At 32.9% G+C, this 25650-nt stretch overlaps 1 protein-coding gene across 1 annotated transcript; it reads left to right on the top strand.

Annotated features, from left to right (window-relative positions):
* Window positions 1-313: 313 nt before the first annotated feature.
* LOC127719644 (E3 ubiquitin-protein ligase MIB2-like) lies at window positions 314-25069 on the top strand. The gene is made up of 19 exons (XM_052225866.1): window positions 314-438; window positions 1471-1687; window positions 2631-2802; window positions 4155-4267; window positions 6674-6880; window positions 8632-8759; window positions 10400-10510; window positions 10723-10827; window positions 11398-11605; window positions 12760-12911; window positions 15403-15551; window positions 15818-15974; window positions 16472-16632; window positions 18709-18832; window positions 21141-21249; window positions 21849-21922; window positions 22436-22581; window positions 23367-23609; window positions 23990-25069. Exons 1-19 carry the CDS (start codon window positions 436-438, stop codon window positions 24405-24407), a joined length of 2997 nt encoding a protein of 998 aa, XP_052081826.1. The 5' UTR covers window positions 314-435; the 3' UTR covers window positions 24408-25069.
* Window positions 25070-25650: the final 581 nt, after the last annotated feature.

Genomic DNA, 25650 nt, shown 5'->3' with positions numbered 1-25650 from the left:
ATGCATGACAACGGATACAAGATACAATAAATACTCAACCATAAACTTATTGATACGGTCTTCTGTAAAACATGTGCATGGCAAAGTTTTATCCGGTATGATACATGATCACATAAAAAGACTAAAATTCAAATATAGTAATGTATCAATTCGCAAGTTCTTTCAAAAAGAATTTAGACTTGATATCGACGTGGAGATGTGGTTAGGAATAAAAATAAGACAATCCTGGCTTCGCGGAAAGGAAATTTAAAGATTTAAATACCTTTCCAAAAATACCCATAATGCTTGTTTATTAAACGCATTGATTATTTTTGTTGTAAATATATCTCAACATGTCAACACGGATGTTATAACCGTTAACTATAGGAAGACAAAGTAAAGAATGTGCAAGTTTTACATATCACGCAGATAAATTTGACCAAATTGGCAGCAACAATGGTATGTATATAGTTTATGACATTTAATGTAATAAATAGTTCCAATTAGGCGACCGAATCTCCGGCGAGTTATTTGTCATACCATCATTAAAGAACCCAAAACGAAAGTATCGTCATATTTTTTTAATTATAAAAATGAATACATGTACTAAGGAGGTATTTATGTCGGTAAAAATATTCATGTGCATCTTAGACTGTTTACTGCTTTAAGATAAAAAAAAAATCACATTTCCATCCAACACAGTAATAGAATGAAATGAAAGTTATGGAATTTTATTTTCTTACATTGTGCGGCCTCTTAGTTGAAATAGTCATTGATAGTTAAAATGTACACCTGTAATATTGAGTGTTCTTGTTTTTTTCGATTTTTATCAATGTATCTTCTTTAAATAAAATAATTTTCTGACTCATAGAAAAATAAGAATAATACTTTATTACCTGGAAATGAAGGATGATGTTATACTTCCGGTTGTGAAGTCAGTCGAATCATTCAATAATCTATTTAATGTGTCTTTCTACATCGCAACTGTAGTTTAAGAGACTATCATCTGATTTTATAGGGTTTGGAGCACCAACAATTTTGAAAATACATATGCTTGCCTGGCAAGAACTGAAGATAAATAATTTTGCTCAAGACAGGATGAAACAAATATTCTGTTCCCTAAGATGCCTGACATAATTTTGGACAAATAGAAAATAAATTTGCTTGCGCCAAAACCACGGAAATAAGGCAGCCTAGCACGAGATGAAAATGAATATCCTTCGGCGAAAAATCCCCCAAAAAATATTTATTTATCGTAAATCTCTACTTTATGTGCTAACATGCGCATAAACTCATTAAACATCTGTAAAAATCATGGTGTTACCTTTTTATTTCAAAACCAGAAGCTTAAACAAACAGCGTTAAATCATCCTGCATTATATACATGATACAAGTACTGTCAAAATATAAGTATCGTTAACAGAAATACAGTCAAGACCAAGGTTGACAACAATCACAATATATATTATTCAAATATCACTACACTTTCAGCGGACGAAAACGGGTGTTCGGGTCGTACGTGGACCTGATTGGAATAATCAAAGGCAAGATAATGGTGAAGGATTTCTCGGCACTATTGTTTATGTGCCTAAGCAAGGATCGGATGATAAGAAAGTCACGGTCATTTGGGATTCTGGTCGAGAGTTGAGGTACATTGCAGGTCTACATGGAAAATATGATTTAAGAGTCTTTGATTCTGCACCTGCAGGTAACTTCGTCGTATCTGAATCTTATATTTGCTGTTAACTGTAATTTTGTTGTTTGTTTCATCCTTATTTGTTCATTCTTATATGCAAATCAAACGAATATATAAAAGTTCAGAAAACAGTATAGCATTATTTCCTTATAGGGAGGGCTTTTCATATTAACTTTAATTTACGGATGCAGTCCATATATATTGTTTCAATCAAATGAAAAAAAAATGACGGAAGATATAAAAATTCTCACTTTGGTAGCAGACTGTTGACTATCAATTTTTGTATGAAAAGTTACGAAATGAAAACACAAATTTAATATGAAGATTAAATCATTCTTGGTTTGTAGTTTCCATAGATTGAACAGTGTTGCAAGTTTTGTCTCTCTTTTCAGTTTTAGTCAAAGCTTTTAAAATTTGAATGTTCTTTAGTTCTGTGTCTTTGAAGAAGCTGACAGAAAAACAACCAAACAATTAGAAGCTTACATAAACAGAATCAACACATGGTGTTACCGTTTCCGAAATCTAATCAGGGAATACATTAAGAAATCAGTACTGATATTCTTAATTTTTTATCTTTCTATTGTCCCCTTTGGATTCTAATAATTAGCATCTCAAATGGTATTATAGTTACTTTTTAATGGAAGTCGAATTTCGATTGATCTAAAACATATTGTATTTCTATCAAAAGAATGATGGTTCTTGTCACCTCAAAAGTATAGGAACTCATTTCTTTGCTCAGAAAAACTCCGAGACTTTCTTTACTTTTTAGTTGACACCTTTTTAACTGTCCATTTTCACTTACTTCAAGTTATGTGGCTGTTGGCCTTTATTAGATAATATTTGGATGATCCTTTCGAGCACACAAGTTACATTTTTTTTAATGATACCATTTGAAAGGAATTCGATGTACAGCAGTATTCAGGCATTACTATATTTTGAAATTAAACGTGTTTAGGAGTCATTCACAGTGGTGTGAATTGCGAAAGCTGTAAAGAGAAGGATATCCATGGAGCCCGGTGGAAATGTTGTGACTGTGGAAATTATAATTTGTGTTCAGCGTGTTATATGGCAGACAAACATGACACACAGCATTCATTTGAACGAATTGACTCGCCACAGTCGTCACCGTAAGTAATAATGTGTTCAATTGCTTTTGCAAATACCGCACTTGACTAAAAGAGCGGCGTCATTTAGGGTTCGATATTGATACCAACATTTTGATGAAAATAAATGCATACCTTGGATTGTTTGTATTTCATTATACACAAAGACTTATAATTGAAGTTTAAAAAGTGTTACATGTAGTTCCTTGATTTCGTGTTGTAAAATAAAATTAAATATTTTATTGCTGGTACACATAGATTCGATATGGTTATACTTATCTTTATGCACAATTCGAACACATAGAGTAAATGTAAAATACCATTTATCATGCTTGCCGATAATTTTTATTAATATATTTGTAAAATAAAAACAATCGCAAATAATTCGGTTTTGTGCTGGATGCACCAATTAAAGTATTTATGAATAAAACCTCAACAACTTAACATACACGGTCAAATCAAATATACGATACTAAAACACAAAATCTTTAAAGAAAGCAAACAAGAAATAAAAAGTTTATAGACCAGACCACGGTCCCAGATAAGGGAGGATTGAGAGCTCAAAAATTAGTTTAAGCCCGGCCCGTTACATTCTTTATGTGCCTGTCCCAAGTCAAGAGCCTGTTATTCAGGGTTTGTCGTTGGCTCGTGTCTGTCGAACTAGAATATTAGCGTTTCATCATTTGTAATGTTATAAATAATACCGTTTGTTTTCTCGTTTAAATTGTTTCACATCTTTCATATCGGGGCCATTTATAGCTGACTATACGGTATGGATTTTTCTCAATGTTGAAGACCGTACTGTTATCTATAATTGCTTATATCCTCGTCTTTTGAACTCTGGTGGATAGTTGTCTCATTGGCATTCATACCACATCCCCCCTTTTGTTATAGAAACTTTAAAAATTAAAAAAAAAACCACGTTACATAATTATTTCAAAAAATGAATATAAAAGGAGAGTTACAAGTAATGTATGAGAGCATGCCCAGAACAATAACATATATATGCGATTAATAATCTATAAAATATGAAAATAAGTCGGTAAACTTTTATGTCATTTGGCCTCTGATGGAGAGTTTTCTCATTTGCAATCATACCACATCTTCTTATTTTTATATTAACTTCCACTTTCAATAATTACAAAACAAAGCTTAGACATGCGAAATGTTATCGTACAACAAAAACGGTAAATCATGCAATATTTTAGTATATCTATGGGGGTTAAATGGATAACGATATTTTTTATATTTATATACACATGAATTTTTACGTTAATATAATACTACTAGGTCATCCTAATATTTTTTCTTCAAATAAGTGACATAATTATATTTTACATGTATGTGTAAATCATGTTTGTTTCGTTCCACAATAGCGTAAACGTACCACCTAGAGCGGACAGCAAGGTCTCCAGGAAGACAGCACGTGGGTTATTCTCTAATGTACAAGTAATGAGAGGACCACATTGGAAATGGAAAAATGACGACGGTACTGTTATACGTATTTATATCAATCAAATTATACACGGGACAAAAACATTATTTGATTTACTGTATTACAAGTATAATCGTAGCAAATTATGAATTGCGTGTATTTTATATAAAAGCAAGCATTTTTGTAATCGATCTGATTAAGATACAGATCTTGGCAATTATTACATCAGCTAATGAAATTTCAGTCTTCAAAATTGAAGGTGTGTATTAATCCGTCAAAACCAGAGGATCATGAAAGGTCCATAAAACAGAAAGTAGGATGTAGCGTTTTCAGATGCAAAGCTTGGACATGTGATATGTAGTCTAATCACATTTTTATGTAGTTAAATGTCCAATTTCTTGTCTGCTTCTCCCTTCAGTTAAACCGCCGTAGTGGTCTCCTGGTAGGGTGACCATCTCCTTGCGATCCAACTCCTTTGTTTAAATATAATTGATTCAAACAATAAAGTATTTGAATTGAATGAGATACATGAGGCCTTGGATAAGCACGATCGAGTCATTAAGAACAAGATAAAAATACTGTTCAACTCGGAGTCAGAATAATAAGGTGATATGTCTATTCATTGACTATTACCTTGTGAAAGAGCGCGATAAATATATTGCTCAGTGTACAGATCTAGAACAATGCAAGGTTCATTCTCATATCACATTATAATGTTCCCGTCCTGATATAAATGTTATGTTTATTGCTGAACGTATTAAAAACACTAATCCATCTATCTGTTCATAGGTTTTTACGGTCGATTCAATCGCATTTTTTCAATGAATGTATATAAGAGTCATATAAAGGAATTTTGGCACATGTTTCTATGAAAATTAGGAGATGTGGTATGATTGCCAATGAGACAACTATCCACCTAAGTTAAAATAAAGTGAATGTAAGCAATTATAGGCAACCGTATGGCTTTCAACATTGAGACAAACCCATCCCGAATAGTCAACCATAAAAGGCCTCGACATGAAAAATATGAAACAATTCAATTGAGAAGATTAACGGCCTAATTTATAACAAAACAATTTACGACAAACAAATGTGACAGATAAGAACCAACGACAACCACTGTACTACAGGCTACTATACTACTATATATGAATAAGAGATGTAGCGATTATTCCAATTAGATGCATCCATAAAGAAATTTACTCTGTTTTCGTGTTGATTTGTTTTGTTTAGCTTTCTGTACCTGAATCTGCTTGATTATCACTTCATGAAATCAGCTGAGACCTTAATCAGCTGAGACCTTAATCACCGCTTCGTATGTTGCTCGTTACAAGTTCAAGAGGTCTTGGATTCGATCACCAATCAAGTCAAACCAACCCACACTCAAAATGTGGCATTGTGTTCTTCCCAACTTCCCAGTTTAGTACATGGCAATTGGGAGTAAATGGAAAACAGGTCGGCTCGGGGTTTGAATGATGTTTTTGGATAGGGTGACATGTTTTCCTGCGACTGTTACCGTTTAAACTAGAAAGTAAAACATCTGACTAAATGTGTCTTCCAGTTGTTTTCCATTCGTTTGATGTGTTTGAGCTTTTGATTTTGCCATTTGATAAAAGACTTTCCGTTTTGAATTTTTTCTTGCAGTTCGATATTTTTGTTACTTTACTTTTTTTCAAGTAGAAAGCTAAGCAGATTTCAAACTCATATCACAATAACATTTTCTATTCCTGATATGCATGTAATATTTGAAACTGGTCGTAAAACACCAAGCTATCCATCTATCAATCAAAATGTTTGGAACTGTATTTGGGGCGAAAATATGTAAATATCCTGTATACATGGCGAAGGAGTTTTGTTATAGCTGCTGAATGGTTGTTAGTTAAACATATTGGTAGTATTACAAGCTGGCATGTCAGTTAACTGCTAGTAGTCTGTTGTTATTTATGTATTATTGTCATTTTGTTTATTTTCTTTGGTTACATCTTCTGACATCAGACTCGGACTTCTCTTGAACTGAATTTTAATGTGCGTATTGTTATGCGTTTACTTTTCTACATTGGCTAGAGGTATAGGGGGAGGGTTGAGATCTCATAAACATGTTTAACCCCGCCGCATTTTTGCGCCTGTCCCAAGTCAGGAGCCTCTAGCCTTTGTTAGTCTTGCATTATTTTTAATTTTAGTTTCTTGTGTACAATTTGGAGTTTAGTATGGCGTTCATTATCACTGAACTAGTATATATATTTGTTTAGGGGCCAGTTGAAGGATGCCTCCGGGTGCGGGAATTTCTCGCTGCATTGAAGACCTGTTGATGACCTTCTGCTGTTGTCTGTTCTATGGTCGGGTTGTTGTCTCTTTGACACATTCCCCATTTCCATTCTCAATTTTAAGTAACACTAAGAACATCAACTGTTCTTGTTTATTGTATAATTTAAGCGTAAAATACATTATTTCCGAATCTAGGTGGTGAATCCGGTATCGGTATAATTAAAGAGATATGTACATGGGGTAAAGATGGATATCGTGGAGGAGTAAAAGTTGTATGGAAGGCAGATAAATCAGTAAAGAACTACCGTGTTGGGGCTGAAGGTTGTATTGATGTGATTTGTGTTGATAAGACAGATACGAACACGGGTGGTAACTATTACTGTGATCATCTACCCGTTGTCAGTAAGTACCTTAATCTTCTACCCGTTGTCAGTGAGTATCTTGATCATCTACCCATTGTCAGTATCTTGGTCATCTACCCGTTGTCAGTAAGTATCTTAATCATCTACCCGTTGTCAGTAAGTATCTTAATATTCTACTCGGTGTCAGTTAGTATCTTAATCATCTATCCGTTGTCAGTAAGTATCTTAATCATCTACCCATTGTCAGTAAGTATCTCGATCATCTACCCGTTGTCAATCAGTATCTTGATCATCTACCCGTTGTCAGTAAGTATCTTGATCATCTACCCGTTGTCAGTGAGTATTTTGATCATCTACCCGTTGTCAGTTAGTATCTTGATCATCTACCCGTTGTCAGTAAGTATCTTAATCATCTGCTCGTTGTTAGTAAGTATCTTAATCATCCACCTGTTGTCAGTAAGTATATTGGTCATCTATCCGTTGTCAGTAAGTATCTTGATCATGTACCCGTTGTCAGTACCTTGGTCATCTACCCGTTATCAGTAAGTATCTTTATCATCTACCCGTTGTCAGTAAGTATATTAATATTCTACTCGTTGTCAGTTAGTATCTTGATCATCTATCCGTTGTCAGTAAGTATCTTAATCATCTACCCGTTGTTAGTAAGTATCTTGATCATCTACCCGTTGTCAGTAAGTATCTTGATCATCTACCCGTTGTCAGTAAGTATCTTGATCATCTACCCGTTATCAGTCATTATCTTGATCATCTACCCGTTTTCAGTAATTATCTTAATCATCTACCCGTTGTTAGTAAGTATCTTGATCATCTACCCGTTGTCAGTAAGTATCTTGATCATCTACCCGTTGTCAGTAAGTATCTTAATCATTTACCCGTTATCAGTCATTATCTTGATCATCTACCCGTTTTCAGTAAGTATCTTAATCATTTACCCGTTATCAGTCATTATCTTGATCATCTACCCGTTTTCAGTAAGTATCTTAATCATTTACCCGTTATCAGTCATTATCTTAATCATCTTCCCGTTTTCAGTAAGTATCTTAATCATTTACCCGTTATCAGTCATTATCTTAATCATCTACCCATTGTCAGTAAGTATCTTAATCATTTACCCGTTGTCAGTCATTATCTTAATCATCTTCCCAGTTGTCAGTAAGTATCTTGATCATCTACCCGCTGTCAGTCAGTATCTTGATCATCTACCCGTTGTCAGTTAGTATCTTGATCATCTACCCGTTGTCAGTAAGTATCTTAATCATTTACCCGTTGTCAGTAAGTATCTTGATCATCTACCCGTTGTCAGTAAGTATCTTAATCACGCAGCCGTCGTAAATATTTATCTCATCACCAAACTGTTGTTGAAGGCCGTAAGATGGCCTTTATTGCTTTAATCCTCGTCATTAGGACTCTGTTGAATATATATAGTTGTCTTATAGCTGAACTAACAAAAATGTAGTTGAATAAACGGGATCTAGAAGGCAAACAACCCAAACAAGACACTTAGAGACCTCTATTTGCCCATAAATAAAAAAAACATTTGCAATTGGCTTTCCTATATTTTTATTTCTAAATCTCCCAAAGTCTGAACAAAATCAAGAGAAACTAAAATTTTAGAACTTCATTAAAGCGATCTACAATTGTGAGTCGTGACCTGAGAAAGGTATTTAAACATGAAGCAGAGTGTGTTCATAATTATGTGTACATTCTTAATAATACCGATACTAAAAAATATAGAATGACAGTTGTCAACTATGTTATATTTTGCTTCAGATGTTGTGGATCCCGAAAAAATTGCTTTGAAAATTGGTGACAAAGTAACAATAAACCTTCCGCTTAAAATTTTTATGGCGATGCAGAAAGATCCAATATACGGTGGATGGGACGATGGTTTGGGTCAGGTAAGTAATCATTCCGAAAGTCAACATCCCGTAATATACGAATTTAGGTATCTTTATACATTAGGAAAATACCAATGAAGTGTTGTAACCGTACATTAAGTGAATTGTTTGTTAAATAGTCTATATTTTGTATATAATAACAAAAAAGATACTTATAAAGGAAAAATGCCTTTGATACGAAAAAAAAAAAAAAAACAAAAAAAATTTATTCACCCAAACAAACAAAACCACAAAACTGTGTTATACTTGAAATTATATATCCGTATAAATGTGCTTTGAGTAAAAAGGAAGAAATAAGTAGCACATTGCTAATCTAAATATTTTCTAATGGTAAAATTGCCAAATTAGACAACTATACCCAGATACCAAATGACGTAGATGTAAGCAACTATAGGTCACCATAGGCCTTCAACAATAAGCAAAAAAGCTTTTAAAGGCCATGACATGACAAAATGTAAAACAGTTAAAACGAGAAAACCAACGACCTTATTTAAGTTCAAAAACAAAAAAACGAACAACAAATATGATCGATAGAAACTTACTATAACCACTGAATTACAGGCTCCTGACTTGGTATAGGCACATTCATCATGCGACGGAGCTAAACATGTATGCGAGCACACAACCCTCCAACTAATTTACCTATGGGACTGTGGTGTACAATTCAACGTAAAAATATAGTGTAAAAAAATCATTTGAAAAAGGTTTGACTCATCAAAATTGACACAAAACACAAAAAAAACAATTAACAAAAATACTAAAGACAGAAGGTACAACCCCCCCCCCCAAACAATGGGCAAAAAAATAAGACAAAGTCAACAAAACACTGCACATAAAACTAAAGATTGAGGAACTTGAACCTCCTTTAAGGATGTTCGCTCCTCTTGTATTTGAGTTTTTGCCAGATAATCGAAATCCTCTGGTTTTATCTATGTAGTGCCATTAAAAAAATTTTGCCTGCTAACCCCTACTTTTGGTTTCACAATTTTATTACATATAGTTTAAAGAGCCATATTTAAAAATCTTATAAAATCCTTGTTATTTTTTCATTGTTTTTGAAAGAAAAAAGGTGCCAATGTTAAATTTATGAAAAATCTCGAGAGAATCATTTCCCTCTAAATTTTCAAAGGCTTATATCTCGAAAACAAGCACACGGATCCTTCATTTTTTCTGCTTTTTTAGTTCCTTTTTTCATATACTATCAATTTATAAGAGTATTTCAAAAAGCTTGTTATTTTGAAACAGAGTAGTGAACACCCTTAAAACTGGATGTGAACTCAGGTGCTAATCAATACAGCAGTAAAAGCTTTGTAAGACACCCTTTATTGCAAGTAAAAACACGGCAATAAGTCCCATTCGGTAATGTCACAATCGAAAAAAAGAGAACGAGATTATGGTTGCACCAAGAGGAACATTATAAATAACGTATGATAAACACTTTATTACTTAAACTAATTTATCGATTTTGTAAAATGCATTGAACAATAATAAACTTGCTGATAAAAAACTATGTTTTTAAAGTAACGACAATAAACAAAAATGAACATAAATACCAAAAACGATCTACACAGAAAAGCCTTTGTTCGAGAGCAACTATGCATATTAACCTTACCGTGAAAGGACATTATTGATTATTACAGTGTCTTAAGGAAACGGGAACAATAACCAGTTTTTTGTATGGTGGAAAGAGCGCCAGATTACAATATGAAGATAGTCGAACTTGGCTTGTTAACAGGATGGCTCTATTTAGAGTAAGTATAAATAGCAATATAACTCGAAGAATAATAATATTTCATTATTTCTTTAGAATGTTTGATTGTTTTATTGCATAGTTAAATTCGACAAAAAAATCACGGAATACATATTTATATAATTTTTTGAAAAATTCCTTTTTTGAAAATTTAGACAACAATTTTTAATTTCCATCTTCTACATAAGTATATTTATGATTATGTTTTAATAGAAGCACACGTTCAGCCTCGGTGACCCTGTAAAAATACACAAAGACTACAAAGTTGTAAAGGAATTACAGAAAGGACACGGAGGATGGAACGATGAAATGAAACATGTAAGTGTTCAAATAAGATAGGAGGGGAAAATCCACCTATCTATAACAGTTGATTGGACCATTATTTTGTTACAGTTTATACCCAGGCATGTAATGTTGATAGTTATTGTTTGTGTATTTAAATGTAGGGTTTGCGTTTTGGAACATTTGAATGGTGTCATTCCCTTATTTTCTTTTTATATTATTTTCTAATCCTCAAGTCATTAACAACTCTGAAAATCACATTTGAACGGGTGTCTACCCATCGTTGATTACACAGAATGCACACCTAATTTTGAATGCACTTGTGTCTTTATATTTAAAAAGATAAAACATATTTTTGGAGTATTGAAACTTTATTATTGGAAAAACTATGGATAAAGGAAGACAAAAAGATATTGAAGATACGCTCAGGACATTATGTTTCTTAGAAAAATAAATATATTAAAAATATTCATATCATCGAATCTAGATGTCGCTGTTCTTAATCGATTAGCCAATCATCGGACATGAATGTATTTATATAGTAACATTTATATTCGACAGTCTGTAGGCAGAATGTTGTTTTTCTTCGTTTTATTCTTGTTTTAGGCACTTGGAAAGAATGGACATATCGTGCGATTGGACAGCGAAGGAGATATGATGGTACAAATAGAAAATAAAAAATGGATATTCAATCCAACATGTATCACACCCACTGAAGGTGATCCTTTAACAAAGCAAGCTCTAGCTGCATGTACAGATAAAGACAACGATGATTCTGATGATACTGATGACAGTGTTGATGACAACTATACAGGTACCTACCACACATTAGTTAGCATTATTAGGAGTACAATCGACCCGAGTTAGAATACTATTAACAAAATGTGATGATTCACTGTTCAATCTTTGTTCGAAATTGGCTGCTGGACATTATATTCTTCTATATTTATTTGCGTTTAAAGGAGAATGAAGTAGAAACAATTTTGGTTGAGAAGACAACAACGTACTTGAAACTCTTCACTAAAATCTAGGAAAAAAGAGACGATATTTCGTTCACTATTTTTATTTTTCACATTTTCGACAGTCAATTTCTTTTGGTCTATCCCAGCGGTTTAAAAGTTGATTACTTTGTATTGAATATCATCTTCTAATTCTTTAATATTTTCATGCATACATTAAGTTAAAGTATAGTTATCCAACTGTTAACACCATATGGGCCTACGTCCAGCCAATCAATGACAAAACCTATATTCCTAGATCTTAATACAGTATGATGTCTTTTAAAATTAAGTTATTTGAAAGAATCAATAAGTTTACAAGCACCATATGTAAATTTACGTGCTTTATAAACATTAAGGTTTTACACTGTGCGATTGTTTTAGTTGTTAATATTTTTCATTGATTTTATATTATTTCATGTTTTGCTATACCTCGGGTTTGCTGCAATATCGACTGAATATAAAGTAAATGAAATGTCGTAGGCACAATTCCGCTCTGGTTAACAGCAATAACACAATAATCCACTGACAACCTGCATGTTAATTTTGTTAAGTTTTACTTAAGATTGAAATAAACTTGCATGTTTTTTTTTTAATTATCAAGTAGATACGTCATTCTTTTTACATTTTTCAGTTTTGATATTTATAGATTATCGTTGGTTATCTCAACGAGATTGATTTTCTCGCTTGAGCCGGTACGGCGAAAGTGAGAAAAGCAATCGAGTTGAGATGACCAATGATAATCTGTTTATCGCTATTTTACTTATGAAGACGTTGTTGATTTCCTTGACAACGGCACATGTTCCCTTAGTTTCTAGCGATAATTTTCATATCACTCGACTCCGCTGAGAAAGGAAATTATCAGTCAGCAAGATCAAAGGAACAATTCGTAAAATAGCGATAAAAATGGAATATTATAATAATGAACCAATGTATAAAAATCCTTTTCGATATTGGTTTTTTTATTCAGAGGTATCAGAAAATCTTGCAGAATTTTTCTATGATTTGCTACAAGAGGAACAAACTTCTGCTGAGGAGAACATCAATGTTTCACTCGTTGACGCGGCCTCAAAGGGAGATTTGGAAACTATTGGAAGATTGGTTAATCGTTATCCTAATAAGGTCTCCTTTTTATATTAAATATGTATTTGTTAGCTCTTACATATGTTTAGCAACATTTCAGCAGGATCTGCATATATAAGAGTGTCCTCGATTTGATACGATAGCACAGTGGTTGCTTTTCCTATTATGATTTTGTTGATAGAGGCTTGCTGCTTGCAAGAAAGCTAAGGAACTAAGGTTCTCGAAGAGACTGTCAAGTTGAGGACATCACTTAATTTGAATGTTTTACGAATACAATCATGCTTTAGCTGACTGTTATGGAATACTTGTGTCTAAGATGATAATGGATATGTTTCAATTGTCGCAAGGCACAATCCCGTCATGCTCGTTGCAAATTTAATTGCGGTAACTCGTTTAAAGCCTTTTTCTGTAACGAAAAAAGAAATTATGCTAGATACACTTACTGGAAATGTGAAGATATTGTTGAAGCTTTAAATTTTCTCCTGGACAACATGTATGTACGTTTCGGCGATAAAGTGTATCGACAGGTAGTAGGTATTCCTGTGGGCACTAATTGCGCCCCTTTAATAGCAGATTTATTCCTGTATTGCTATGAATCTCAGTTTATGACCAAACTCAATAAAGACACGTCATTGTTACATTTGGTTGACACATTCAACAATATCTACCGTTATCTTGATGATATTTTTTCGTTAATTAATCCAGAGTTCTCTAAATATACTACCGAAATTTACCCAAAGGAACTTAGTATACTTTAAATAAATATAACATAAACAGCAGTAGTTGTCCTTTTCTAGATTTAGACATTTCAATTTCTAAAGGGAAACTCCATACTAAAATTTACGACAAAAGAGACGATTTTTCATTCCCTATTGTTAATTTTCCTTTTTTAGACGACGATGTTTCTTTGTCTCCATCATACGGTGTTTATATATCCCAACTCGTTCGTTATGCCCGTGTGTGTAGTGATGTCATAGATTTTAACGAACGTAATCAATCCATCACTGGTTAATAATTAAGTCAGGGATTTCGTTACCATAAATTACTTAAAACTTTTACTAAATTTTTTTCATAGATACAAAGATTTAATTAGTAAATTTGGCTGTACCTGTAGAAAACTTTTTAGAAACCGTATTTCACATTCTAAATTTTACAGTAATATTGTACTAAAAGCGCGGAAATGACTATGTGATCCGTGTAAACTCATCGAGTTTTAAACAAACTTATTAGTAAAGGTTATCTTAATAATGTTGTAATAAGATCTTTGAATATTGTTTACATAGGCACAAATATCGATTTTGTCATCAACAAGTTAAAACATAACTATATTTGTATTCTTTTCGAATGTTTTTTTGGAATGTATAAATACACATCCACGATCATTTTCTATATAGAGATTGCTTTATCTATATATAACATTATACATATTCATTATAAGGTTAAATCCAAACTATCCTACTGCCTGTCGATACTTTTGGCATTGTACAAGTCATGTCTTCTTTGACTGTCCATGGCATTAAAACACTAAATCCCTGTGATGTGTTTAGTTGATTTTCGTCTCTGATGCATATTTTTTTTTATTATTCTTTGTTTTTGGCTTTTAACTAGCTTTCAGAAAATGCGAGTACTCTCAAATCGTACTTTCGTGTTAATTTGACCTGTTGATACAATTTGTAATGCATTTTTGTTATTCAATGTTTACTTATTTTGTGTTATGTCTCGTACCACCTTTGATAAGTATTTAGTATGACGATAAATTTTCACTTCTGTTCTCGTACTATGAACAACAAATTCATTTATTTTGTAAAAAAATATTTCCGTACTCCAAACAACAAAATTATTTTATTAAATTTTACTTGTGTACGTTATTTTATTTAATGCCATTTTGTCCAAGGTTATAGTTGTCTTTTTTACATTGTTTTACATCCCCCCTTTTTTTATTGAATATTGTATTTATATTGTGTCATAAATATTATAATTTTTATATAGATTAGACCGTTGGTTTGCCTGTTTGAATTGTTTTACACTAGTCATTTTGGGGCCCTTTATAGTTTGCTGTTCGGTGTGAGCCAAGGCTCCGTTTTGAAGGTCGTACTTTGACCTATAATTGTTTACTTTTTACATATTGTGACTTTTATGGAGAGTTGTGTCATTGGCACTCATACCACATCTTCTTATTTCTATGTGGTCTGTTCTTCGATTCCGACATCGCCAAATGAGAACTTCAACTGAAATTGTACTTATTATATTATGAACAACACATTGGGTGCTACTTGTGCAGTAGGAACAGCTTATCTTTCTAGTGCATCTGAGTAAACCTCGGATTTTGTCTATTTGTGGTTTTTGATCTTTTTTTTTGGTGCCAACATGATATAGCCATCCTCTTTTTATACCACACTTCAACTAAACAATCTAAATATTTGCATTATTTTTATTTATTGAATCTAAGTGTTTAATTGCATCTAAGTGTTTAATTGAATCTAAGTGTTTAATTGAATCTGTGTTAAAAACTTTAGTCTGGTTTATACAGATAGATGAAACATTTAAGGACCAAACAGCACTGCAAGTTGCATGTTACGAAGGAAAATATGACACTGTGGTGTTTCTTGTACAGAATAATGCATCTGTTAATCTACAAGACAAGGCCGGGGATACTGCACTTCATCTTGCTGCAAATGGGTATTGTATAAGCTTCAAAAAACATCTAATTCATACTTTATACCAGTGAGTGTCTAAATGAAAACATTAGAAACATGAAAGCATTATTGTGTAAAGCTTTATCTTTTTTCTGAAACAGTCTTATATTTGTAAACATTTAACTTGTGAAAACAAGTATGGGATGATAAAAAAGTTTGTCGGGAGAAAACACTAAATCAAACAATATGTATAGTTTTCATCTTATTTGTTAAACTGTCGATTAGATCAGTTTTTCTTTAAATTTATAGAAATGAATCTGGCATTATGAAACATCTTGCTGACAATGGCGCAAACGTAAACATCACAAATGCAAAACAACAGACAGCATTGCACATTACTGTCAACAAAAGCAACTGGAAAGGCTGTAATATTTTGATAGATAAAGGGGCTGATCCTAGTTTACAGGTAGATTCTTGATTCGAAACATAATATATATACATCCCTGTAGTTAATGTCTATGTTTACATTTAAATTCCGTGTAAGAAAACTGTATTATTTACCTGATTCCAACAATTCAAAAATGAGAAAAAAAATGAGAACTAGGTTACACCCACATTTTGTATTTACCTATTAAAAAAAGTATATAATGAATTACATTAATTAACAAAAACCTATAGATTAAAGGGAACTATAATGAAGTGAGTCTATCTTTAATAACGATGTTCTACAACGGTAAGATAATTTGCAGTTAAGCAAGTAGATCAAACAAAGTTTTAGACAAACTACTGCTATAACTTTACTGAGTGTTCACTGTTAATGCAGTTTGCATACATGCAAAATTAGTTTAATGCATATGGCGACTTTATTTCATACAGAGAGTTGTTTAAAAAACAAGATTTCATTTTAATCACATGTATCTTTGAAAAACCTTAAGTACTTTAGTGACTTTCGTTTCATTTTAGGACGCTAAAAAGGACACAGTCATGCACTTTGTTGTATCACAGAAAGATTGCCCACATGAAACACTCAAATCTATATTTAGATCAAAGAAGGCCAAGTTTTCAGTAGTAAATGGAAATGGATATCCTGTATTGTCGTTTGCTGTGATGAAGAATAATAGATAGTATGCATTTTAAAGTTTTAAATTAGAAAATTGACAAGAAAGTCAGTTTTAAATAAGTAAAAGCTGACCTCTTGATATATGCACAGTAAAGTCTACAACGAGATAAAGTCTTGATACAGCATTCACGAGATGAGGGATATCACATGATCAATACATAAAGTAGATATCGGACGTTTAACAAATTAAAATACAGGCAATAAAACGTAGTTCAGATTATAGTTATCTGAAAATTTCAAGTAACCAATATCTCAAATGTTAAATATGTTGCATTGTTTATTACAACTATAAGTTCGATATACCTTATATTGCTTTTCTGGACATCTTTACTCTGAGATACATGAATACAAGACACTATATATGCTGTACAGTTCGACGGGAAAGTAACCTATAGACAAGGACCAAAAGACATCTACAGTTGAACATTCTATCTATACAATATGGCAAGCATTAGTCCGCCTCAGACTAGAAATAAAGTTGCAAAAACCATCAATACCAAGTACCGTAAATGACAAGACAATCAATATTTAAAATGAACTACCACTGACGAGGTTGTACTCGGAGTTACATACGTTTAAAAAAAGATCTCTCTCCTACCGTCTTGACTCAAAATCAGATGAATACCAAAAAGGTACATAAAAGAGGGGCGAATGATACCAGAGGGACAGTCAAACTCATAGATCGAAAATAAACTGACAAGGCCATAGCTATAAAAAAAAAGAAAAGAAAAAAAAAAAAGACAAACAAACAAATTATAGTACACAAGACACAACATTGAAAACTAAAGACTAAGCAACACGAACCCCACCAATAACTGGGGGTGATCTCAGGTGCTCCGGAAGGGTAAGCAGATCCTGCTCCACATGTGGCACCCGTCGTGTTACTCATGTTATTACAAATCCGGTAAATAGTCTAATCCGGTAGGTCACATTCGTGGTGAAAAAGGAAGTGGATTGTAATTACGACATAAGGAACATATCCGATATCATTTGTGAAACGATTATTTCATAACGGTCAACCAACTCGTGATGGCGTCCGTAAAACTTACGAAGGGATGATTTCAACTTCACCATTTGGAACTCTTGGTTTAATAGCTTCCTTGTGAGCAGCAACCCTCTATCAAGGAAATCATGATAGGAAATACAATCCCGGGAATATCGTATCAATTGGGAGATTTATACTCCGTATGCAGGCGCTGCTGGAATGTTGCTACATAGACGTGGAAAGTTCACAATTGGGAAGCTGAAATCATCTCTTTTGTCGTAAAGTTTTGTTTTCAACCGACCCTCATTGAACATTGAAAGAACTCATACTATAACCCATTACAGTAAAATATATGTCTTGAAACGGAAGTTGTAAACAGAAATAACATATATGAGAATTTTAATGTAAGGTTAATAAACTGGAAAATTAATTGTTTAAGAATAGTAAAAAAATGGAAGCATATATATCAAGGGGGCAATAAAAAAGCAAACGAAACCATAGCAAAAATTAAAAAAAAAACAATAAAAAAAAACAAGCCAAAAGTCCACAAAACACCAAACATAAACCAACAACCCCACCAAACTTGATCATGCAGAGGCTTAACATTTAGTCCAGGAAGTATTGGATTAAAAGGTCTTAATTACGAGCGGACGCGACTGTGTATTTATAGATCCTGCACATGCAAAACCTACGCCCAACTCCTGAAGCAATGTGACGAGAGAACTCCAAGGGATGACGATATCCTATATCCAAGTCAAACCTCAGGGTTAAGTATATTACTATGGAATTGTTGATCATTATATCTGATTACCATTATGGATATATATATTACGACAGCGAAAAGAGTTAAATGTGTTATGTTGCATTTAGACTTGGAAGTTGTGGTAGGATTGTTAATGAGACAACTATCCTATAGAGTCCAACTGATAAAAAAGCTTTAGCTTTATTTAATGACTTTTAAAACTTTTTTTTGTTATTTTTTTGACAATATCAGATATTTTTTATGCATTTACTGTACTCAAAAACTATTGCTATGTGTTCATCAATTTAAATACAGAAAATGTATTTTTAACGAATGATTAAATATTATTTCAGCGTTGTAGATTTGATGGTCAGACTTAATAGAAAATGCACAAGTGATAAGATGAGTGATGGTCGCACAGCACTGCATCTAGCAGCCGCAAACAATAAAGTAGAGATAACACATTGCCTGATTACAGTAGGTATTTTTACGTTTAGTGTCATATTTCTAATTTCCAATCTATTCATGTATTGCTGCGATAAGGCAAATCAGAAAGCAACTTAACTTACATACACTAGTAGGACATTCTTGCCATGCCAGTTCAACAGTCTTTTTTCATGCTTGTGTATATACATTTGTAATTGTGTACATCTCTATTGATTATTGTGTTATATGCATTGATTGTTATGAATATTGTTCATTTTAATGTGTGAAGGCCTCGTGTGAGATTAACAATTGTATGTTAAATGAGTTACCTTCGTTAAATTAATAATTTATTATTATTATTATTACCAGTCAGAGAAATATCTAAAAGCAACTTTATACAGACATTATTCTGTAAAGGGAATTAAGTAATTTTGTCGGCATTTCGTCTAGTTGTTATACTCCAACTAGACGAAAGGATGGTATACTGCATTCGCCTTGTCCGACATTCCATCTGTCCATTCTTTCGTCCGTCAATTTGTACGTCTTAATCTTTCGTTGCATATTACTCCGCTTTTGTATCATGAAATGATTAAAGATTTTGTCTGGAATGATTAGTTGTACTGTGTAAGGGGACGACAATTTGATTTGCTTGGGAGGGGAATAGGAGAATTTTGAAAATGAATATTCTGGCTGGTCAGAGCTGAAAATGAATATTCTTGCGTATGACACGATTACAAAATTATTCTGCAATACAAAATTCAGGAATCAATTGTGTACAAAAGTAAATTCAAATATTTCCGCGGCAAAGCATAAAAAAAATTTAAATAAAAATAAACCTGATGAAAACGAATAGTCATTTGAACAAAAAATCCTCTGTCCCCATGATACCAAATGGTCGTCTCTTTATGGATGTTCAGATCTGCCGGACTTTCTCTTCATGTTTCACGCTAATTCTAGTTTTTATTTTACCTTCGATCGGACTTCTGTATGAAGAAGTGGATAGGGGTTTACAGAATAGAGAATAATAGGCAAAAAGTACAAAGAATAGAGAAAAATGGCATAAAAAATTAAAGAATACAAAATGAAGGCCCCCATCAAGACCCTTCTGTATTCATGAATGCTTTATTTCTTAGTCTGAAACATTATCATAATGATTAATTACGTATTAACGGATTTTAGGTCTGCTGGGCAATCAATTCCTTATTGGTAATACTGTACTTAGACTCGTTTTTATTCCAACTGAGAATAGTTTTTTGTCACTATCTTAAAACGAGATGGCGGATTTCGTCATGTGCAACTCCTTGTTCTAACTGGCTAGCAACTTTTGATTGATATAAAAATACACAAAACCCTAAAAATTTACGAATAATATAATGTAGGGTATTAACTACAAACTAGTGCCAAGATAAAACAAAAATGCCACCATAATCTATGTGTGCCGACAGCCCGTCATGCTCGATTGACGCCAGATTATATTGCATGAATATTCACAAATATTGTTTTTGCAATGCATACCTAATTCAAAGTCATGCAATTCCAACGTATATAATAATCCTAAATACAACAAAACAAAACAAAACTAACTTTGAATAAACACATCCATTCAAAGACAGTCAGGGCTGGCCAGGAACAACTAGAGATAAAAACTATATAATCATCCAAAAAGCTCTAGAAACCTGTGTCAAACGAGGTCAAGTGCGCAATCCCGTCTATAGGTGCTCGGACATACATCTTTAACATGTATGTTTTGGTTAATCAAAATGTACTCATAAAGTGACCCTTTTATATATTCATACGACCCGTACTCGTCATTACAATATTTTCCCGGTATACTTTGACGAAACGCGGGAAAATTCAATTGCTATTAAAGAAATATTAAAATACAAATAGAAATTATGTAAAAAAACTTATTCACTAAATCAACATTTTGTCTATATCATATTGCTTAAAAATGTCGATTCATATCATATTCAGTATAGAATATACTAACCACGGTACACAATGAGAGGTATAGATAGGCATTTTAAGAGTACTTTGTTAAAAGCGAAAAGTCATTCCTATGCGTACAACTATTCTGTGGATCAGGATCTGCTTACCCTTCCGGAGCACCTGAGATCACCCCCAGTTTTTGGTGGGGTTCGTGTTGCTTAGTCTTTGGTTTTCTATGTTGTGTCATCTGTACTAATATTTGTCTGTTTGTCTTTATTTTTGGCCATGGCGTTGTCAGTTTGTTTTAGATCTATGAGTTTGACTGTCCCTCTGGTATCTTTCGTCCCTCTTTTAAACGTATTGATAAATGACATTACCATCTGATTTATATTTGAACAGTCTCCTATTATTGTTTGCATTCCATTTGTAGACCGGAAAGGCGGATATTAATGTCAAGGATATCAAAGGAAGAACCCCTCTTATGAGTGCAGTGTATAGTGGTGGAACTTTAAAATCTGTAGAACAACTCATTAAGTTTGGTAATATAAATGTACATTGCAAGGAAAAAATCAAATATTTTAAATAAAAATCGAAAGTGTTAATTCAAGGCACAAACTTGATAAAAAAATATTCACTGATTGACAACAATTTATATATGAAATAGGTACTTCCCAGAGGACGTCAGTGATCAAACAAAGATACAAATCAATTGATGTTTTTATCTTGTTTCAAATTCATAGTTTTTTGCACCCAAGATTGAGTAAAAAGACGAGGCATTAAAACTAGCGATTACTCTCACCTTTTTTAAAACTCGACTAAGAAATACCATACAAAAAGCTGCATTTTCTTAAATACACACTCCCATATTTACATCGTATTGCAGGTGTTCCCTTATTATTTAATAGAACAATACAGCGTGAAGATTTTGATGAAGTTTTAAGGTTTTTGAACAGTTCATCTCTTTCTCTAAAGTGTGTTTCAAACATGTACGAATTTTCGACCACTAATTCAAAACGCCCTTTAACTAAAGAACGTTAACTTCTGAGAACAGATCTACCAAAAAAAAAATAACTCGTTCGCATTGAGACAATATTGTAAGTCAGATTTCAAATATATACTGTTTTACTTTCGTTTACAGAGTGTTCTGTAAATGCCCAGGACAACAGTGGTGACACAGCATTGCATATTCTACAGGCACAGAAAAGTTCTAGTGTAGGTATCAGCTTGAACTAAACAAGATGTTTGGTACACGTTGATGAGGCAGTAACCCAATAATACAAAAACCCTAATACGGTATTCCGAGATCAATATATATTGTATAACAACTAACCAGTGTCCATATTGTATGTTCGTTTTTATTGTCATGGCTTCTAAAACATCTCAGAAAGACCCCAAAAAATGATATGTACATACAGAAAGATATGAGGAGTATGTTTTTGAAAATTGAAAATAAGATAATACTAATTGAGCAATAATAACTCGTACAATGACGAAAGAACCAAATTGAAAAGAGACATACACAAAAAAATGTGCACAAATCATGATGACACAACAAAAGAAACCCCGGGAAACCCAGGGTAGTTTCAAGATCTGGTGTGGCAAACTATTTTGTATCTGTTTCATTTTTTTTGAAATTTCATTTTATCATTAACATGATTATATTCCTATAAAATAACAGTTAAATTAAATATCTAATATGAAGTCAATAATATTGATCATTTGTAGATGATGCGGAAAAGGCGCGGGGCTGATGATACTCAGGTGCTTTGCTTTCTTCTTGAGAATGGAGCTAACGTACAGATAGAGAATAAGAATTGCAAAACACCTATAGACTTAACTAAAGACCAATCGGAGAAAATTTTAATAAAAACGTAGGTTAAGTTGTATGAAGAGTAAAATAGTAAAAACTACCTACCACAAAAAAGAGATAGTAGATCAAATAAGAAATAGATATATTGCTTGATTGATTGATTGTTGGTTGCTTAACGTCCAGTGGCAAATATTTCATGCATATTCAGGACGAGAACAAATTAACAATAAATACAATAGGTAGGTTCTGTAATAGGGGCTTCCGGGATTAAGGTCGGAGAAATTTAGACTGCCACGGTAAATGAGGGTATATTGGATAGGGACAGAAATTTAGCCTTGCAATAGGTGGCACTCTCTTTACACGAGGCATCGGATTTAACGTCCCCATTCTGACCGGACGTGGCTGCAAATTTGTACATGCCGCACAGCCAAAGGGACGCCCCACTTTAGCAATGGTTTTACAGCCGATCGGAGGAAGACCAATGGTGACCATACTTCTATTTCCCAGTCACCCTTGGGGGGGGGGGGGGGGGGGGGGGAAATAGATATATACAATTATTCGTAATTCTGTTTTAAATTCTTGTTAATTGAAGGAAAAGTTGATATAAAGTCACATTAAATTAACGTATATTCACTGAATATGCATCATCACTCAATTGCATAAAAGAAATTGACAGGGTATTAAACTACATGTAGTTAAAATAACAGGAGTAAATATACGGATAAGTCTTAAGGAAATTGCAACATCAGCAACTGTTTGTAGCTTTGGGATAAAAAGTAGCGGAAGATTAATGGTACTTGGTTTGAAATGATACCGAATTATGAATAATCGAAAGATTTTTTTTAGACTTGCGAAAAAAGTAACCGAAAAGTCATTTGCAAAGACAAAATCAGGATTTACTTTCCCAGCAGACTGGGATGATATGGGCGAAGAAACCATTTTGAGAGTTAATATAGAACCTTCAAAAACTGATCTAATGAATCAACAATGGAAGGATGTGAAACAGATGTTTGATAATACATTACCACAAGCTAGAATCGTGTCAATACAAAGAATTCAAGACAAATTTAATTGGGAAATGTACCAAGTGTATGTATTATATACTAAGTTTTTGTATTTCTTGATATTGGACAATTTTATATATGGCATAACTAAATCGATTATATTGTAATTTTAAGCTTCATGCATTCGATGAAAATTTATAGAAATAACAAAAAAATTAACAAGTAACAATTGTGTGTCGAACTTAAATTGTTTCTGATATATAAATACTTATAGGAAAATTTTTATATACATGAACTTGCAATTGGTAAATAAGACGCCACAAAGCAAAAATCATCACGTCACAATGTCTTATGACAAGTTTCTTCCCGAATGACAACAGGTCGACCGTGGCAGTTCATTTATAAAACCGAAATTGGAAACTCATATGTTATCTCATAGAATGAAATACAAATTTCGCTTTTCAGGAAGAAGAAAAAACTTGAAAAACAATATGGCATTGGTTGTGCAAATGAACAGGATTTGTTTCATGGTACACTCCCAGACAAGGTAGACTTGATTGTGGAACAGAATTTAGATTGTCGTTTGGCAGGAACAAGAGTTGGTACACTATTAGGCAAAGGGACTTATTTTGCCAAAGATGCCAAATATTCTGATGGATATGCCCAGTCTGATTCTAATGGACACAAATTTATGTTTGTGTATTCAGTTTTGGCTGGTAAAACTTGTCGTGGAAGAGATGAATACGTTAGACCGCCACCGCAAGATACAAACAATCCGAAACTTTTATTTGATAGTTGTGTTGATAATGTTGCTAAGCCTAAAATCTATTGTGTTTTCGAAAACACACAGTATTGTTCAAGATATCTTATTGAATACACATAGTCTAACTTTTTGAATGGTCATATACAAAACTTTTATTTATTTTTTTGAAGCAAAAACTAAAAGTAAATGAAGATATTTAGTAAATGAAGCATAAAGTGCAGATTCTCAATTTAATTACCTCTATATATGTATAGGAGAATGTTTTGTATGTGTGTTGGCGTTTGTTTCTGTTGTTCCGTTGTTTTCCTCTTAAAGTTGATGTGTTTCCCTCGATTTTAGTTTGTAACACGGATTTGTTATCTCTTAATCGATTTATGACTTTTGAACAGCGGTATACTACTGTTGCCTTTATTTGTAAAATTTGAATTTTATCGTTTATATGCTGCAGAAAAAAGTTCTAAACACAACCATTGATAAAGTTTAATAAAACCAAATATAAGCAATACAACTAAAATTTCTTAAATCTAAAAGGCAATAGGACATGTTATTATGTACTATGAATGGCGGTCATATAGAATTTATTGCATGAATTATTATATTGGCGTATGTTTTGGTAAATAAATCAGAACTTTCCTTGCTTTTAAAATGTTTGCAATTGTAATCCAAAAATGTTATCTTTCATTTCGTCATGTTATTTGCTTTTGGTAATTGAATTTTATATGCTTACCCTCATATAATTGTCAAGATATAAAGGTTGAAGAAAATAAAAAAAAGTGTTTCTTTTTTGTTTTCATAAGTTTTTTTATAGAGAGGCATAGCAGGTTGAAAAATACTAATCTCGGTGAATTCTTGTCATCATTTCAGCAGGTTTAAAATATTTACATGTATAAATTGTTCATGAATTTGGTAATATCTTAGGTACATGATGTATTTACCAATTTGGATCTGTTTCTACAACTGTTTTAACAGGAATAACATATGATGCATGCCATCATTGACACTTAAATCACAGACACTTCAAAAACACATGACTATTTACCAATCCCTGCGGTTTTAAGTAAGGTTAGTGTTGCTAAATTGTTGATTTCTATGTAGCGTTGTGAGGATTGTTGTTTGTTAGGTCGTCTTTTTATTTTGTGGACAATGCAGTTGTTTGTCTTTTTTGGTAAACGGTGTCTGACACCCTCTATGTATCTTATCGTGTACAGACAAGTCTAATTGTACATACCGAAGGGTGACCTCTCTAGACGTAGATGGTTTGTTGTTGTGTGTGTATGTTATGTCGTTGAACATTAAGGTTAATTTCTCAATTCAATTTCTTCATTTTTGAAATGATCCAAATGAATAGTCAACTTCTTTTAGT

The sequence above is a fragment of the Mytilus californianus genome, unplaced genomic scaffold (genome assembly GCF_021869535.1).
Source record: "Mytilus californianus isolate M0D057914Y unplaced genomic scaffold, xbMytCali1.0.p SCAF_11, whole genome shotgun sequence".
Lineage (NCBI taxonomy): Eukaryota > Metazoa > Mollusca > Bivalvia > Mytilida > Mytilidae > Mytilus > Mytilus californianus.
This window is presented reverse-complemented; position numbering and strand designations above follow the sequence as displayed.